Genomic DNA, 19,548 nt, shown 5'->3' on the forward strand with positions numbered 1-19,548 from the left:
GTTATCCAACATTTATTGAGCAGTGGGTGTTTTCAAAAGCTATCCAGAATAAGTTAATTCTATTCCTTTGTTACACTGTACTTTTAAAATATGTATTTTCTAATTTTGAAACATTCAAGCTGCGCATAATGGTTTCCACCTGTAATCCTGGCTACTTGAGAGGCTGAGGCAGGAGGATGGCTTCAGGCCAGGAGTTCAAGACCAGCATGTGCAATACAGTGAGACACCCTCTCTATTTAAAAAGGAAAAAAAAAAAAAAAAGGAAAAGAAATGTTCAAATACACAGAAAAGTTGAAAGAATATTAGAATATTATAAAATGAATATCTGCATACTTTTCCCCTAGATCACCTGTCACCTTGACATGCCTTCTGAATTGTACTTTGACTGTTATTGAGTGTCTGGAATTAATGCATTTGGTAAATTGTTTGGTTGATAGTGAATCCATCCTGAGAGTTTTAGAAGGGTAGTTTAACATTTTGGTTGTCAGACTTTCTGGTTCCTAGTTATTAATTTAATCTCCATGTCAGCTGGCAAACTGACAACAATGATTTGCTGATTTGGGAAAGAGTTGGTACCTAGGTGTAGGAGTAAGGGTGGCAGCAATTTCCTGGAAACTGTATACCATTTTGGACCTCTGAGTCTTTACCATGTATATATATTTCCTTTTTCATTCATATAATTTTTAAAAAATCAAATTTATTAATAACTAAGATAGTATCCTTCTTCACAGCACGCTTCAAAAACTTAGGCTGAAATTATTTTTAATTTTGCCTTAGTTTCCTTTGGAAATGGTATATTATGGTATAAGGTATGTAAGAAGGAATGGAGTTCTGTAACTTTACAGACTGTCCTCTGTGAAAGCATGTAATGGGGAGATTGTCTTACCTCGTCATTGTCCTAGAGGCAAGCATCAAACAAGTGTATAGCACCTTATGCTTGAATGCAGATTTCTTTTTTTTTTTTTTTTTTTTTTTGAGACGGAGTCTCGCTCTGTCACCCAGGCTGGAGTGCGGTGGCGCGATCTCGGCTCACTGCAAGCTCCGCCTCCCAGGTTCACGCCATTCTCCTGCCTCAGCCTCTCCGAGTAGCTGGGACTACAGGCGCCCGCCACCACGCCCGGCTAATTTTTTGTATTTTTAGTAGAGACGGGGTTTCACCATGGTCTCGATCTCCTGACCTCGTGATCCGCCCGCCTCGGCCTCCCAAAGTGCTGGGATTACAAGCGTGAGCCACCGCGCCCGGCCACACTTGAATGTAGATTTCTATATTCTCTCCCAACAGGGTGAAGAATGGTTGGCAAAAACACATCTTCTTAAGTATTATTAGAAAACACTTCAGTTTTATATTATGAGTTTATTTTTTGGACAGGCTCTATATATAAAAGAGAAAATTAAAAAGAAAAGTACATTTTGCATAGCAGTGTTTCTCAGCCTTTTTTCATTATCACCCTCATAAGGAGTCTTTCTTGGCATCTTTTTCTCAATTGTTTTCCCCAATGAAATTTTACTTCTTCAGATTTACCATCTGTCTGTTTGTATATTGTATTCACGTTTATAAAGTACTTGATACACAATGAGATTTTTATTGTCCCATTGAGAATGTGGTTTACAGTTAGAAGGCCTCCACTCATCCCTTTTGTGGAGCTGGCTAGTTCTCCTCCCAGGCAGTAAGGGTTCATCAGTTTTTAGTGTATCCTAGGACTTAAAGGCGGAAAGGAAGGTTTTATTGTTGATATTGACCAGGGAGACCTTGGTTCTAAGAATAATATCAAATTTTTCTTCTTTGGTAATGCATTTGTTTGAAATATTCTAAATGTGTACAGAGGAAGGATCCAGCAGAATATTTAATTTTTTATTAGGTTTTCTGAATTGGAGTATGTGAAAGGAAAAAATAAAATGAATGACAAATGTTTATGGTTATATTTGTTTGCTAGTAGCTATATTTCATAAAACATTTTAAAATTCTACAGGAACAGCGAATGAAAATTGACAGAGAATTTGCTTTGTGGCTGAAGGACTGTCATGAAAAGTATGATAAACAAATAAAATTTACACTTTTTAAGGGAATAATTACACGTCCTGATCTTCCTTCTAAAAAGCAAGGTCCCTGGGCAACATATGCAGCAATAGAATGGGATGGAAAGATATACAAAGCAGGACAGCTGGTAGGTTTAACTTACTGTCACTTTTTTCTTATAATTTTTAATTTAATTTAATTTAAAACACATGCAAAATCACATGTATAGAAAATAAGCTATTTTTAAAAATTTCTTTTTTTCCCGTTCTCACATTTCATGAAAAACATTTATTCAGACTCTTCACAGGCCTGTTTGACATCAGTGTCTTCCATCATCTCTAAGGAAATTTAACTTATTTTTAGATTCCGTTTTTAGTAGAAGTTGAGACTAAATTAGATGTATTAGAATTTAACAACAGTAACAGCAAATAATGCAAATATTGGCTCCTCAGGAGCTAGGTAAGAATGAAAAGGACAAACTGATTTTAAATTACATAATTTATTATAGCATTAAGAAAACTATTGCCAGAGGCTCAATTAACAAGGTTTTCATGGTTTCCTAAACTAAACTTTACTCACGTGGAGATCTCAGTGCTTTTTGTTTGTTTTTAATGTAATGTGTTAAGTAATGATTTTTAAGTACTTTTTTGTCAAGCATCTGCTAGTATAGTAAGTTACTACACCTTTTGACTGTGTGGTGGAGAATTCAGAGATCCAGGAGATGTGCTTTGTTCTTGGTGATATTATATCCTAGCAATGGAGATAGTGCAAGCATAAGTAATAGGTAAGAAGTGGATCAATGCAATGGAAAGAAAGGATTAATAGTGTTTTGGCAGGTTAGAAGGAGAGGGAAGGAGAGGATTTTCTTTTTTTTTTTTGGTGGGTGTTGTGGGCTGGAAGAACAGAGCAGATCATTAAATACTTTGGAAAAGAAGTAACATTTGTGTGGACCTTGAAAGGGGTAGAGGCTCAGGTTTACACAGATAATTACAAGGTAGAAGGCTGTCTGTTCTCTCCGTAAATGAGAGACACCATCATATATTTAAAGCTATAGAATTGGATGAGATCACCTATACTTGGTGAGTATAGCTAAAGAGGTAAAAGGATTGAGCCTAGAGCTTTCCCAACATTTAGTGGTTAGAATGAAAAGCAGGAGCTGGCAGAGGAGACTGACAGGGATAAGCTGGTGAGATAGAAGGAAACTAGCAGAATATGACATCCCTAGAGCCAAGTAAAGAGCTACAAGAAGAAAGGAGTGATCAGTTTAGTCAAATGCTTAGTGGTAATGGAGTAAAGTGCTTTCTAGAAGGTAATCTGAGCATAGAGATGTGCGTGCATAGGTAAGTGCAGAAAAACAGCAAGTAGTAAGAGTTGGGTTGTCCTGCTGCCTATTGTATGTGTGAAGAGAAATAGTTTAGAAATGGGGCAGGCAAGGTAGGTTGGGGATAAACTCTTATAGTCCTTGTTGGGAATTTCTGAATTGGAGTAGTGGAAATTTCCCTTAGATTTTTTAAGCCAAGTAAGGAGAAGAAATATGATAGGCAAGTTTTGAGCTGATGTATTTGAAAAATAATACTAACTTGTCAAAGTTTATAAATTGCTGTTCATCATCTGAGAGCAGAATTTTATGGGTAAAAAAGGTTTCAGGTATGTTGGCATTCATTATAACTGAATTTGAAGGAATTCTGGACTTGTAAGACACATGCTTAATTCTAACACATTTGCATAAAGAAGCTGCCGTATTTTTATAACTATTTGTTAAGTACAGAACTTCAAAAATACAATTTTATTTGAATATTAGAATGCTGTTTTCATTAGTTTTTCTAATGATAGTTACCCAGGTTTTTTTCTTTGTAATAAAGAAGTTCTGCGAAATTATTATTAAGCCTATTTCTCTTTGTAAATCTTAATACTGAAGCTTCTTTTTTTTAAACTAAATATTAGGTCAAGACAATCAAGACACTTCCCCTCTTTTATGGAAGCATAGTAAGATTTTTTCTTTATGGCGATCATGATGGAGAAGTATATGCTACAGGAGGAGAGGTTCAAATTGCAATGGTAAGACAGCAAGTGATAAAACATATTGAAAGTTTCTTGATAACACTTACTTTTGCATAATTGTTAAGATACAGTGTATTTTGCTAGTGACTAGTTTTCCATTGGATAAAGTGGTTGTAGTTTTTGTGTGGATTTTTATGTGTCATAGTTGATGTTTTTAATAATCTATACAATTTAACATCATATGCTCAGTTTTTGTAAACATATATACATTATAACTAGTTACCAAATTAATTTTATAAAGTCATATTTCCTCTAGGGCCCACTGACTAGTAAACACTGGAGCCAGAATTCTATCTCAAGAATGAGTAACTACAAAACTGTAGTGGGTTTTTTCCCTATACCATGCTTTCTTGTTAATATTTGATATGTTAGGACTACAGCGGTTATGTAAAAAATATAAACAAACACTGTGGTGTAACGTAAGAATAGCTGCTGTTATTTATGTACTAAATTAGGATAAAATATATTTCTTTGGAAGAAACAAATGGGTGTTTGTTTTTATTACAGCTAGATTTAAATAGTTTTCTTTGAAATGTTGGTAAATTTATTTATTCAGGAACCTCAGGCACTATATGATGAAGTAAAAACTGTGCCAATTGCAAAGCTGGATAGGACAGTTGCTGAGAAAGCTGTTAAAAAATATGTAGAAGATGAAATGGCAAGGTAAGTCACGCTTCAAGATGCATGACAGAAATAAGAAAAATTGGAAAGAATTGTGCTGTAAGTATTCTGAGTATGTCTACTCTGCTGTTAGGGCATTTGTAGTCTTCGATATTGTACCTATTGAGATGAACTTCTTGTTAAAAAAAATTAAGAGGTCTGGTTATACAAACAATTCTGCATTTGTTTTGTAGACAAAGAAGGAAATCTTATATATCTAAAGTGTCACTCTTATAGGCACTATGATTAACATGTTTTAAAAAACTCAGTTTGGCCTACAACTAGAATATTACAATACCTGCTGAGAGGTAAAGATGAGTGTATTAGTTCGTTTTCGCACTGCTATAAAGATACTACCTGAGACTGGGTAATTTATAAAGCAAGGAGGTTTAATTGACTCAGTCGTGCATGGCTGGGGAGGCCTCAGGAAACTTATAATCATGGCATAAGGCGAAGGGGAAGCAAGCCATGTCTTACGTGGGCGGCAGAAGAGAGAGAGAGGGAAGGGGGAACTGTCAAACACTTTAAAAATCATCAGCTCTCGTGAGAACTCACTATCAAGAGAACAGCATGGGGGAAACCATTCCCGTGATCCAGTCGCCTCCCACCAGGTCCCTCCCTTGACCTCTGGGGATTAGAATTCGAGATGAGATTTGGATGGGGACACAGAGCCAAACCTTATCAATGAGTTATAAAGAAGGAGGAAGTAGAAAGTGTATAGCTAATGATGCAATCATTTTGATTCTTACTGAATTTTGATTCTTAGGGGTTATCCTGTCTTCTAAAGGTAATTTGTACTATAAACAAGTAGAAAGGCCGGGCGCGGTGGCTCACTCACGCCCAGCACTTTGGGAGGCTGAGGCGGGCAGATCACGAGGTCAGGAGATCGAGACCACGGTGAAACTCTGTCTCTACTAAAAATACAAAAAAATTAGCCGGGCGTGGTGGCGGGCGCCTGTAGTCCCAGCTACTCGGAGAGGCTGAGGCAGGAGAATGGCGTGAACCCAGAAGGCGGAGCTTGCAGTGAGCCGAGATTGCACCACTGCACTCCAGCCTGGGCGACAGAGCGAGACTCCGTCTCAAAAAAAAAAAAAAAAAAAAAAAACAAGTTGAAAAAAATATCACAAAAATTTGACAGTTCCTGGCTTTTAATTCCAAAAGGTTTTTTTTTTTTTTTTTTTTCCAATAGCCACAGGAATGGTTAGGGAGGAAAAAAATTTTTGGATGATTAATCATAAAGAATTCCAGATTTAACCTTTTAAAATATACCAGCAATAAATATTGAAGTTTCTAATAACTCATATCTTTTTAATGAAGATCATAATTAACAAAGTTTGTGGAACATTAATATGCTGGTTTCATAACAGGCTCCCTGATAGATTGTCAGTAACTTGGCCTGAAGGAGATGAATTATTGCCTAATGAGATTAGGCCTGCTGGAACCCCTATCGGTATGTTTATTTATTTTTCTGATACCAAAAAGTGTGTTTTTCTTTTGTCTTACATTTCCAATATGTAAAAGCTCATGAGATATTAAAATGCAATGGGAAGATTTGGCAGATTCAGCAAATTTTTGGGTGTAATTAAGATACTTGTAATTTTTGACTCATAGGTGCGTTAAGAATTGAAATACTGAATAAAAAAGGGGAAGCAATGCAAAAGCTTCCAGGAACAAGCCACGGAGGGTCAAAGAAACTCCTGGTTGAGCTCAAAGTTATTTTACATTGTAAGTATACAAACTAATTTACATCTTTAATATTGTTTTTAAAATATAATATCAAATTAAATATCTTCATATAATTATTGATGACCTAGCAATCTGATAAGCACAGCAAATTTTATTGAAGTTAGGAATTTCAGGAATGTTATGAATAGCTCATTTTCTTGGTGGATATTTTTCTAAGATTTTTTAAAAATACTTTATCTTGAATTTTTTCATGTAGGTAACTGTGGGCTAAAGTAAAGGTATGATACATATATGTAGAAGAATTTGCAGTGGGAATTTCCATAAGCATATATGTATTATTACAGTTCTAATAATTACAGTATTATTAGTCATCCAAAACAGGTTTCACTGAGCTAAAATTAAAGTGTCTTCAGGACCGCATTTTTTCCTGGAGGTTCTAGGTGAGCCTTGCCTTTTCTGCCTTTTAAAGTTACTCTCAGCTGGGCTTGGTGGCACGAGCCTATATAGTCCCAGCTACTCGGAATGCTGAGGCAGGAGAATTGCTTGAGCCCAGAAGTTCGAGGCCACAGCAAGCTATGATCATGCCACTGCACTCCAGCCTGGGTGGTAAAGTAAGACCCTGTCTCTAAACAATAAATAAATCACACAGAAGCGCCACTCTCATTCCTTCATCTTCAAAGCCAGCAGTGCAGCACCTTTCATGACCTTCCTGCATCTTTTTTTTTTTTTGAGACGGAGCTTCACTCTTGTTGCCCAGGCTGGAATATGCAATGGCGAAATTTAGGCTCACTGAAACCTCCGCTTCCCGAGTTCAAGCAATTCTCCTGTCTCAGCCTCCCAAGTAGCTGGGATTACAGGCACATGCCACCACTCCCAGCTAATTTTTGTAGTTTTAGTAGAGATGGGGTTTCATCATATTGGTCAGGCTGGCCCCTGCTTCTATTTTTAATAACTTTATATATATATGTATAACATTAACATGAAATTTATGAAGTGGCATTAAGTACATTCATATTGTTGTGCAACCATTACCACTATCCATCTAAAGCATTTTTTCATCATTTCAAACTGAAACTCTATAGTAATAATTCTTTATCACTCCTTTCTCCCTGCCCTGGTAACTACTTTTTAACTTTCTATCTCTGCATTTGACTATTTTAGGTACCTCATAAAAATGGAATTATATTTGTCCTTTGTGTCTGGCCTGTTTCGCTTAGCATAGTGTGTCAGAATTCCCATTCCTTCTTAAGGTTGAATAATGTTCCCTTGTGTATGTGTGTATATATGTATGTGTATATATATATACACACACCATATTTTGTTTATCCATTTGTTTGATGGATACTCAGGTTACTTTCACCTGTTGTCTATTGTGAAGAATGCTCCTGTGAACATTGGTGTACAAATAGTTCTTTGAGTCTCCGCTTTGGTTCCTTTTAGATACACTCCCAAAAGTGGACTTGCTGGGTCATATTATTATTTAATTTATTGAGAAACTGCCATACTGTTTTCCACAGTGGTTGCCCCATTGTACATTCCAGTTTCTCCATGTCACCCACACTTGTTATTTCCTGTGGGTTTTTTTGTGGGGGACGGATAATAGCCATCCTAACAGATATGAAGTAGTATCTTACTGTGTTTTTTCCGCCTTTTTCCTACTAAAGATTATTGTGGTTTTGATTTGCATTTCCCCAATACTCAGTGATTTTGGCCATCTTTTTATGGGCTAATTGCCATCTGTATATCTTCTTTGGACAAAGGTCTATTCAGGTCCTTTGGCCATTTTTAAATTTTGTTGTTGTTGAGTTGTAAAAGGTCTTTATAATCCTGGATATTAATCCCTTATCAGATAAATGATTTACAGATACTTTCTTCCACTCTGTGGGTTGCTTTTTCACTTTGCCGATGATGACTGTGATGCACAAAAGTTTTTAATTTTGAAAAACAATTAGTCTCTTTTTTCTTCTGTTGGCTGTGCTTTTGGTGTCTTATCCAAGAGATTGTTGCTAAATTCAGTGTTATGAAGCTTTTCCTGAATGTTTTTTCCGTACAAATTTTATAGTTTTAGCTCTGTTGTTATTACTTTGATCCATCTGACCTTGACTTTTGCATATGGTTAACTTCTTTTTATATGGAAAACTTCTTTTGCCTGTAGATATCCAGTTTTTCCAGCACCATTTGTCAAAGACTATACTTTCTCTGTTGAATTGTTTTGGCCCACTTGTTGAAAGTCAGTTGTCCACATATGTGAGAATTTATTTCTGGGCTCCCTGTTCCCTAGGTCTGTATGTCTGTTTTTATGCCCATGCTGCACTGTTTTGTTTACTGTAGCTTTGTAAGTTTTAAAATCAGGAGGTGTAAGTCCTCCAACTTTATTCTTGTTTTTTAAGATTGTTCTAGCTATTTGGGTCCATGGAGATTCCCTATAAATGTAGGATGTGTTTTTCTATTTCTGCAGAAAACACCATTGCGATCCTGGTAGGGATTACACTGAATATGCAGATAACTTTGAATATTATTTTTACCTTAACAATTGTAAGTCATTCAATCTGTGAACACGATTTTGTATCTGCAACTTTGCTGAGTTTATTAGCTATACCAGGGGTTTTTTTATGGATTATTTAGGTTTTTTGCATATATGAACATGTCATTTATGAACGGAAATAACTTATTCTTTTCCAAAGTGGATGCCTTTTATTTCTTTTTCTTGCCTAACTGGTCTGGCTAGGACTTAAAATACTATGTTGAATAGAAGTAACTAAAATGAGAATCCTTGTCCTGTTCCTGATGTTAGAGGAAAAGCTTCTAAGTCTTTCACAGTTGAGTATATGTGATGTTAACTGTGAGTCTTATATAAGGCCTTTATCATGTTGAAGAAGTTTCTTTCTATTCCTTGTGTAGTGTTTTTATCATGAAAGAGTATTGTTTTCCCAAATGTTTTCTCTGCATCAGTCCAGATAATTATGTAGGTTTTTTCCTTTATTCTCTCAAAGTGATGTATTGCATTGATTGGTTGTTTTTTGTTTTTTGTTTTTTTGAGACAGAGTCTCACTCTGTCACTCAGGCTGGAGTGAAGCGGCATAATCGTGGCTTACTGCAGCCTCGAACTCCTGGGCTTAAGTGGTCCTCCCATGTCAGCCTCCTGAGTAGCTAGGACTACAGACATGCTCATTGCACCCAGCTATTTTTTTTTTCTTTTTATCAATTGATGAGAGTTTTTTAAAAATATTGACCAGGTTGTCCTCGAACGCGTAGCCTCACCTCCTTATGCACCAGGACAACTGTCCTGAGCCACCATGGCTCCCCCCACCCCCTCCTTTTTTTTTTTTTTTTTGTGGTGGTGACAGAGTCTCCTATGCTGTCCAGGCTAGTCTCAGACTCCTGGCCTTAAATGACCTCTTGCCTCAGTCTCCCAAAGTGTTAGGATTACAGGCATGAGCCACTGCACATAGCATTGATTGTTTTTTATTTGTTGAGCCATCCTTGCATTCCAAGAATAAATCTCGCTTGGTTATTATGTATAGTTTGGATATTTGTCTTGATCCCCAGTGTTGGAGGTGGGACCTAATGGGAGGTTTTGGAGTCATAGGTGCACATCTCTCATGAAGGGCTTATTGTGTGAGTTCTTGCTCTATTATTTCCCGTGACAGCTGTTAAAAATAACCTGGCACCTCCCTCACTCCTCTTTTGCCATATGATCTCTGCATACACTGGCTCCCCTTCACCTTCCACCATGAGTGGAAGCAGCCTGAGGCTTTCACCACATGCCCAGTCTTCCAGCCAGCAGAAGTGTGAGCCAAATAAACATCCTTTTCTTATAAATTATTCAGCCTCAGGTATTCCCTTACAACAACACTATATAGACGAAGGTGAGTTCTTTTAAAATTGTGCTGAATTTGGCTTGCTAGCATATTGTTGAGAATTTTTGCATCAATATTCATAAGGGATTTTTGTCTGTAGTTTTCTTTTTCCTTTTTTTTTTTTTTTTTTTTTTTTTTTTTTTTTTTTTTGAGACGGAGTCTTGCTCGGGACCAGGCTGGAGTGCAGTGGCGCGATCTCGGCTCACTGCAAGCTCCGCCTCCCGGGGTTCACGCCATTCTCCTGCCTCAGTCTCCCGAGTAGCTGGGACTACAGGCGCCCGCCACCTCGCCCGGCTAATTTTTTTGTATTTTTAGTAGAGACGGGGTTTCACCGTGTTAGCCAGGATGGTCTCGATCTCCTGACCTCGTGATCCGCCCGCCTCGGCCTCCCAAAGTGCTGGGATTACAGGCTTGAGCCACCGCGCCCGGCCTTTTTTTTTTTTTTTTTTTTTTTAATGTCTGTGTCTGACTTTGGTATCAGATAATGTTGACCTCAAAGAATGAATGAGTTAGGAAGTGTTCTCTCCTCTTTTTTGGAAGAGTTTGAAAAGGATTGGTGTTTCCATTTATTTCTTAATCCCCTGTAACCAATCTAGCACAAAGTATCACACTAAAGTACAGTTGACCGTTGAACAACATGGGTTTGAACTGTGCAGGTCCACTTACATGTGGACATTTGTGAATCAAATGCAGGTTGAAAATACGTTTTTGCGGGATTTGAAACCCACATAAACAGAGGCCAACTTTTTATATACACAGGTTCTGCAGGGCCAACCACAGGAGTTGTATGTGCAGATTTTGGTATACATGGGGATCCTGGAACCAATCTCCTGCGTAAACCAAGGGACAACTGTATGTCTTCGTTCTGCCCATTCAAGTCCAAGTCATCATGGTCTCTCATTCTAACCATGTAGTAGCTGCCTCAATGAAAAGTCCTCTTTCATTCTTGCACTGCTCCAGCTCATTTTCCTCATTTTATGCCAAAATGATTTTTTTTGAATTGCAGAATTGTGTATATCACTCACTTGTTTTATATTATTTCATCTTTAGTGGCCTAGGAAACTAGTCATAGCTCTGCAGTACTCTACGCATGATCTGGCCCTTCCTCTCTCTCCAACTTGATCTCATCCTCACTTACCATACCTCTAACCACAACTGTTTTCGTTCTCATCGAACCCCAGTTTTCCCAGCTCTAGACCAAATTTTATTCCTTAAATGTGTCTTTCCCCTCTAGGACAGGGGTGGCAAACCATTTGGAAAGCATCAGGTAGTAAATACTTAGGCTTTGAGGGCCGTATAAGCTGTTTCTTATGATTACGTAAGTCTGTTGTTGTAGATGAATGCAGCCATTGGCAGTCCAGTAGTTTGCCAGTCCCCCTGCTCTACAAGATTAAAAACTCCAGGAAAGCAGTGATGTCGTTTTCTTTACCCTTTTTGTAGTACTTTGTATATAGGAGGTAATTAATAAATATTTGTTGAATAAATACATCAAAAATCAGAAAGTTGCTTGGGTCTTTTTAGAGAACTTCTCATGGTGATTTGCTGTCTGATTTATAATTGTACCCTTTTTTAAAGCAAATATTGAGAAGATGTTTCTAGAACATGTTTCTTTCTCTGTTGGTACAAGTTGAGAAATCCAGCAGTAAAAGGCAAATATAGGCATGCTTTCTTTAAGATACATCATAAACTGGCCTGGCCAACATGGTGAAACCCCATCTCTACTAAGAAGTACAAAAATTAGCCGGGTGTGGTGATGTGCGCCTGTAATTTCAGCTACTCGGGAGGCTGAGACAGGAGAATCACTTGAACCTGGGAGGCAGAGGCTGCAATTAGCTGAGATTGCACCACTGCACTCCGGCCTGGCAACAGAGTGAGACTCCATCTTAAAATACATATATGTATTTTAAATTTTCATATCAATTTTATCATTGACATAAAGGTTATTTAAGAGCAAGCTGTTTGATCCAAGTATTTTATAGTTTTGAGAGTTTCTCTTGGAATTGATTTCTAGTTTTATTCCACTATGGTCCAAGAAGTTACTTGATCTGATTCTGATTTTTCAAAATTTATTGAGATTTGTTTTGTGGCCTAATGTATGGCCTGTCTTTGAGAATGTTCCATTTGCTGATGAGAAGAATGTATATTCCACAGAATAATGTATATCTGCATATTGTTGGGTAGAATGTTGTGTAAATGTTTGCTTAGGTCCGTTTGGTCTAAAGGCCAGTTTAAATCCAATGTTTCTTTGTTGGTTTTCTATCTCCATGATCCATCTAGTGCTACCAGTAGGGTGTTGAATCCGTTATTATTGTATTGCTTTCTATGTCTTCTTAGGTCTAGTAGTATTTGTTTTATGAATCTAGGCACTGGTATTTGGTACATATGTATTTAGAATTGTTATATCTTCATGTTGAATTGATCCCTTTAACATTATATAATTTTTTTAACTGTTGTTGATTTATAGTCTATTTTATTTGATATCAGCTACTCTTGCTCACTTTTGGTTTCTGTTTGCATGGAATAGCTGTTTCCACACCTTTACCTTCAGTCTATAATTGTCTTTATGAGTAATATGAGTTTATTGTAAGTAGCATTTAGTTGGTTCATTTAAAAAATCCATTACTGCCAGTCTATATCTTTTAAGTAGAACATTAATCGATTTACATTCAAGGTTAGTATTTATATGTGAAGTTTTGCTCTTGTCATAATGTTGTTACCTAGTTGCTTTGTAGATCCTTTCTCTTTTTCCCTCCTTTCTGTCTTTGTGGTTTGGTGGGATTCTGTTGTGCTGCTATTTGATTTTTTTTCTCTTCCTACCTTGGATAATTGTTTTATAAGACCTGTGAATTTTATACTCTCATGTGTTTTTATGATGGCTAGTATTGACCATTTGTTTCCATGTTTAGAACTCCTTTGAGTGTTTCTTGTAGATCTGGTTTAGGGGTAGTGAATTTCTTCAGGGTTTGCTTGTCTGGAAAAGACTTTATTTTGCCTCCATTTATGAAGCTTGTTCTAGCAGAACACAAAATTTGTGGTTGACAGTCCCCGCCTGCCCCCCACCCCCAGCACTTTGAAAATAGAATCCTACAAATGGAGCAAGATTGTAAAAAAAGAAAAAATAAAATACCAATCTCTACTAGCTTATAAGGTACCTGCTGTGAAATCCCCTGTTAGTCTAATGGATTTTCCTTTACTGGTGACTGGATGCTTTTTCTCTTGCTGATTTTAGGATATTTTGCTTCACATTGACCTTAGTCTAATTTCTATATATTGTAGTGAGGCCTTTCTTGCTGTGTTTTTGCCTGGCATTCTTTGAGCCTCTTATTCTTTGGATGTGTAGATCTCTTGCTAGACAGGGGAAGTTTTCCTCAATTATTTCCTCAAATAGGTTTTCTAAAGTTTTTGCTTTTTCTTTTCCCTTGGGAATACCTGGGATTTGTTGGTTTGGCTGTTTTACGTTGACCCATACTTCGAGAAGGCTTTGATCATTTTTTACAATTCTTTTTTCTTTATTTTGTCTGATTGATTAATTCAACAGATTTATCTTCACATTTTGAGATTCTCCTGCTTGGTCTAGTCCATTGTTTGCTTTCAACCATATTTTGTAATTCCTTCCATGAATTTTTTTATTCCAGAATTTCTTTTTTTAAAAAACAAAAAACTATGCCTTTGTAAATTTCTCGTTCATACCCTGAATTTCATGTTCTCACTACTTTGTATTAGTTTTCAGATATCTCCTGTATCTCATAGAGCTTCTTTAAAAATTAGTATTTTAGCTGGGCTTGGTGGCTGATGCCTATAATCCTGGGAGGCTGAAGTGGGAAGATAGCTTGATGCCAGGAGTTCGAGACCATCCTGGACAACACAGTGAGACACTCTAAAAAAATTTTTTTTGATTTAACAAGTGGGCATGGTAATGCACACCTGTAGTCCCAGCCACTTAGGAGGCTGAGGTGGGAGGATCACTTGAGCCCATGAGACTGCAGTGAGCTATGATTGTGCCACTGAAATTCACCCAGCGCAACAGAGCAAGACCACATCTCAAGAAAATAAAATAATCAGTATTTTGAATTTTTTATTTGATATTTCAAAGATTTCTTTTTGGTTAGGATCCATTGTTAGAGAATTACCATGTTGCTTTGGAACTGTCATAGCACCTTATTTTTTAATATTTTCTATATTGTCCTGATTTCCTTTGCATCCACAGTAGTAGTTGCTTATTTTTATTTTTGAATTTACTTTTGTTGGGGCAGGACTTATTTTTTCCTTGACGATGTGTCTATGATATATGTTTAATAGATTCTTTTGGCTTTGCTTCTTGGGTGTATTCAGTGACATAGATTATCTATGATTTCCTTGTTTATAAATAGCCTTAGTGTGGTGGCTTTCTCCAGTGCTGGCTGTTGTAGTAATATATCGGGCGGGTGAGCAGTCTCACGGCCTCCTGTGTAGCTGCAGTGGTATGGACAATTGTGGTAGTAGAGGTGGTGCAGAGCTTATCTTCTTCCTGAGCACTGCACAGTTGTTTTAGCAGACGTTTTAATGGGCTGTGAAAGTTGGCCTCCTGTCCAGTATGTGGTGCTAGAAGGTAAGAGCTGGATGCAGCTGTTGTAGTAGCATTTATGGGTTACCTTTGTTAACCAGAAGTACTCTGATGTCCTAGATGATGGGCTGGACTGTGTAACTTCCAGGGGTCCCAGTCCTGTGCTCTGCCCCTGAGGCAGGTGGAGAGGGCAAAGCTAGGCAGGGCTGGGCTGGAGAATCCTGCATTCTGGCCACCCCAACAGTGGGCACAAGCACCAGCCCTCACAGGGGTTGCAAGGCAGTTCTCAGGCTGCTGAAGCAATGCTCCAGGGAGGAGCAGAGCAACCACTGCCATGCCAAAGATCCAGCATGGGGAAAGTGGGGTCGCTAGGGCTCCACAACATGGCAGGTGATAGTGGGACCCGGTTCTCTACAGTTTTGACCTGGTTGGATTCCCTCCTACCGTCTGCTGCTGGCAGCAAGCTGAAACAGCCAGCCAAGTCACCAGCAGTCTGTCCTCAGATTGTGAATCTGTCTCAGGCTGCAAAATGTCCTGCCAGGGACAAAAACCAGGCTCCAGGCCACACCCCTCCCAGTCTGGCTCTGCAAAGCAGGGGCACCCAATTCTCATACCCATGGCTGGGGCCCATATTACACTTGCCTCTCATTCTGGTTGTGGAGGCTGCTTTCTTCAATATTAGATGACAAATCTTAGTCTGGAGACTCTCCATACCAGTGACTGCCACCTATGCTAGCTGGCAGGTTTCTGTGCAGCCCGCTGTGACTTAGGATCGGGAATAGCCGCCTTCTATTTGTACCACCTGGGTCTGGGAGTACGGGTGGAGCACTTCCCACTGTCCCCAATGCTCTGCAAGTCAGATCCAGTGCTTGGTAGTGCCAAGGAGCTCCCAACTGGCTTGAGTTGCTCTCTCCCCTTCTCACACAGAGGATTCACTCCCAGTTTTTCATGGGACATGCAGTGCTGTTGCCCACTGTAGTGTTCAAAGTATCCAAAGTTTCTTTTGCCTTTTTTTTTTTTTTTTTTTGAGACAAGGTCTCACTCTGTTGCCCAGACTGGTACCTTCATAGCTTACTGTGGCCTTGACCTCCTGGGCTCAAGCAATCCTCCCATCTCAGCCTCTCAGGTACCTGGGACTACTTAGCTGGACCATGCCTGGCTAATTTTTAAATATTTGTAGAGACAAGCCATCACTATATGGCCCAGGCTGGTCTCAAATTCTTGGCCTCAGCCTTCCAAAGTGCTGCGATTACAGGCATGAGCCACCACGCTGGGCCTGTTATGCTTTTATGTTGAGCTCCTGTGTTCCTTCTTAGATAAAAGTTCACAGTGTGAATACACTATTGTACTGTTTCCAAGTGGGTAAGGTTGACTGCTTTTCTCTCTCTTTCTCCCTCTTTTTGGTCTGTGTGGTCATGTTACCTACTTGATAAACATTTTGGTTTTGTTCACGAGTTGTCTTTTTTAAGATTTTGGGTTTTTTAATATTTATATAATTCTAGAGTGGGCAATAAATAAGGAATTTTTTGGAGAGATCATGTTATTTGTCTATTCTGTTGTCTTCCTTTCTCTTTAAATAGTAATTTTACATAAAGTGAGAGTTTACAAGACTTGAAATAAAGAGATTTTAATGAATTGAAGAGTTAACTTTTATTATTGCTGTTCACTTTCATGGGATAGTGTTAGATCTTTTGACGCTTCAAAGCAGGTTTTAAAATACAGCAAATAGGTATTTGGTGCCAATGTGACATTGCATATTTCATGTTTTACGTTGAATTTCTCAAGACAGTATTGTTTCTTTTTTCTTTTATTAAGCTTCAAGTGGAAATAAAGAGATTATTTCGCATATTAGTCAACATGGAGGAAAATGGCCTTACTGGTTTAAAAAAATGGGTGAGTTCTTATTCTGAATGTTAAAAAATACATTGGTATTGTGTTGACTTGATTTTTAATTTCTTCTTAATTTATCCAGAAAATATTCAGAAGTTGGGGAATTATACCTTGAAATTACAAGTTGTATTGAATGAAAGTAATGCAGACACTTATGCAGGAAGACCACTACCATCTAAAGCAATTAAGTTTTCTGTTAAAGGTAAGCAAAACAGTAATATATAATTATATATGCTAAAGGTGGCATTTTAAATCCAAAGAGAAAAGAGAGATAAGCCAGTAAAAGATGTTTGAATAGTTGGGTAACCATCTCGATTTTATTTTATTTTATTTTATTTTATTTTATTTTATTTTATTTTATTTTATTTTGTATTGTATTTTATTTTATTATTTTACATTATTTTATTTTATTTTATATTCTTTCTTACTTTGAGATGGGGTCTCATTCTGTCACCCAGGCTGGAGTGCAGTGGCACAATCTCGGCTCACTGCAACCTCTGCTTCCTGGGTTCAAGTGATTCTCCTGCCTCAGCCTCCCGACTAGCTGGGATTACAGGCGCCCGCCACCACACCTGGCTTTTTGTATTTTTAGTAAAGACAAGGTTTTGCCATGTTGACTAGGCTGGTCTCGATCTCATAACTTCTGATGATCTACCTGCCTCAGCCTCCCAAAGTGCTGGGATTACAGATGTGAGCCACCGTGCCCGGCCCATTTTGATTTTCAAATAGCTTTATAAGAGCTTTATAAGTCTACTCGATAATCATATTCCTTCTGAATTTTGAAGACATTGTTTTCTACTTTTCATTGTTGCTGGTAAAGTCTAAAGCTGTCCTGATTTCCTGACCCTTGGCATATAGCCCCTCCTCCCCCGAAACGTTCTTTGTTCCCCAGTCCTCAAGTTTTAAGGGAATCCCAGTTTCTGAAATATTCAATTGTATGATTTTAGTGCAGGCCTGTTTTTATCTAGTATCATCCAGCCATATACCTCGTATACCCTTTCAGTCTGGAAATCCCTGTTTTATTTTCTAGGAATTTTTCTTGAATCACCTTGATTTTTTAATTTCTTTTTCTCTCCTTTTCTTTTCTTTTCTTTTCTGTTCTTTTCCTTTCTTTTCTTTTCTTTTCTTTTCTCTTCCTCTGTCATCTCCTCTCCTCTCCTCTCTCCTCTCTCCCCTCTCCCCTCTCCCCTCTTTTCTTTTCTTTTCAATGGAGTCTCACACCGTTGGCCAGCCTGGAGTACAGTGCAGTGGCACAATCTTGGCTGACTGCACCCTCTGCCTCCCAAGTTCAAGCGATTCTCCTTGCCTCAGCCTCCCAAGTACCTGAGATTACAGGTACCTGCCAGCACACCTGGCTAATTTTTTTGTATTTTTAGTAGAGACGGTGTTTCACTATGTTGGCCAGGCTGGTCTCGAACTCCTGACCTCATGATCCACCCTCCTCGGCCTCCCAAAGTGTTGGGGTTACAGGTGTGAGCCACTGCACCTGGCCTTTTTTCTTTTTTGGAGATAGTGTCTTTCTCTGTTGCCCACGCTGGAGTGCAGTGGTGTGATTGCAGCTCACTGCACCTAATTTTTTTTTTGTTTGGAGATGGAGTTTTGCTCTTGTTGCCCAGGCTGGAGTGCAATGGTGTGATCTCAGCTCACCGCAACCTCCGACTCCGAGGTTCAAGCGATTCTTCTGCCTCAGCCTTCCAAGTAGCTGGGATTACAGGCATGTGCCACCACGCCCGGCTAATTTTGTATTTTTAGTAGAGATGGGGTTTCTTCATGTTGATGAGGCTGGTCTTGAACTTCTGACCTCAGGTGATCCGCCGGCCTCGGCCTCCCAAAGTGCTGGGATTACAGATGTTAGCCACCGCACCTGGCCCTGTCTAATTTTTTAAAAACATTTTTTTGTAGAGACAGGGTCTTGCTATGTTATGTTGCCCATTTCGGCCTCAAACACCTGGCCTCGAGCCATCTTCCTGCCTCAGCCTCCCAGAGTGCTGGGATTACAGGCTTGAGCCACTGTGCCCAGCCTGTTCTTTCTTTCTAAAACATCTAATGTTAGGATGTTGGATTTCAGGATTGGTATATTATTTTTGTTTTTCCTGCTTTCCATCTCTTGGTTTTGTTTTACTACCTTATTGGAGATTTTCTTAACAGCTTGATGTTCTATGCTTTCTATTTTTTCCTTTTTGCTACCATTTTTAGTTTCTAAAATCTCTTTTAAAATAATCTTGTTAAACAATTCCTTAAGCATTCTCTTCCTACTTCATGAATTCAGTATCTTTATTCTCTGAGGATATTAATAATAGTGGAGGTTTTTCTTACAGCATTTTTCCTGATTCATAGTTTGTTTCCTCCATGTTGCTTTTTTTATTAGATATTCTGTTATATAATTAGTGATTTGCTAACATTGAAGAATAGGGCACTTAAAAACTTAAATTTCCTTGGGGGAAATTATGATATGAGAATGTTTAGGTCTTGTCTCTTTGGCTATTCAGATTTCCCAGAGTGGAGCCTTTCAGTCACCTGCTAAAAGGGTAAAGACCTAGCTGCCAGCATTTTGGGAACCAAGCTGGGAAAGACCATTTGTGTGTGTTTGTGGGGGTCCTCACATTTAGTATATAATTTTCCACGTGATTTTCCTATTTTCAATGACACTTTTAAATGTAATTGATTAGATTTTAAAATACAGACAGGGTCTCACTATGTTACCCATGCTGGCCTTGAACTCCCGGGCTCAAGCTGTCCTGCTTTCTTGGCCTCCCAAAGTGCTGAGATTACAGGTTTGAGCCACCACGCCTGGTCAGTGACACTTTTAGTAGTGCTGTGTCTCTCACTTC

At 38.4% G+C, this 19,548-nt stretch overlaps 1 protein-coding gene across 3 annotated transcripts in view; it reads left to right on the forward strand.

Annotated features, from left to right (window-relative positions):
- SMCHD1 (structural maintenance of chromosomes flexible hinge domain containing 1) overlaps positions 1-19,548 on the forward strand; it is a 155,671-nt gene that overhangs the window by 46,936 nt on the left and 89,187 nt on the right. For all 3 annotated transcript variants that reach the window (XR_008650063.2, XM_055237021.2, XM_063640809.1), the window contains 7 exons: positions 1,971-2,165; positions 3,962-4,075; positions 4,635-4,741; positions 6,106-6,188; positions 6,350-6,463; positions 16,643-16,720; positions 16,800-16,919. Coding sequence is in view for 2 of the 3 variants with exons in the window: in XM_055237021.2 (XP_055092996.1) it covers positions 1,971-2,165; positions 3,962-4,075; positions 4,635-4,741; positions 6,106-6,188; positions 6,350-6,463; positions 16,643-16,720; positions 16,800-16,919 (811 nt within the window). In the remaining variant the exon portion in view is untranslated. The remainder of the gene's footprint in view (positions 1-1,970; positions 2,166-3,961; positions 4,076-4,634; positions 4,742-6,105; positions 6,189-6,349; positions 6,464-16,642; positions 16,721-16,799; positions 16,920-19,548) is intronic.

The sequence above is a fragment of the Symphalangus syndactylus genome, chromosome 1 (assembly GCF_028878055.3).
Source record: "Symphalangus syndactylus isolate Jambi chromosome 1, NHGRI_mSymSyn1-v2.1_pri, whole genome shotgun sequence".
Lineage (NCBI taxonomy): Eukaryota > Metazoa > Chordata > Mammalia > Primates > Hylobatidae > Symphalangus > Symphalangus syndactylus.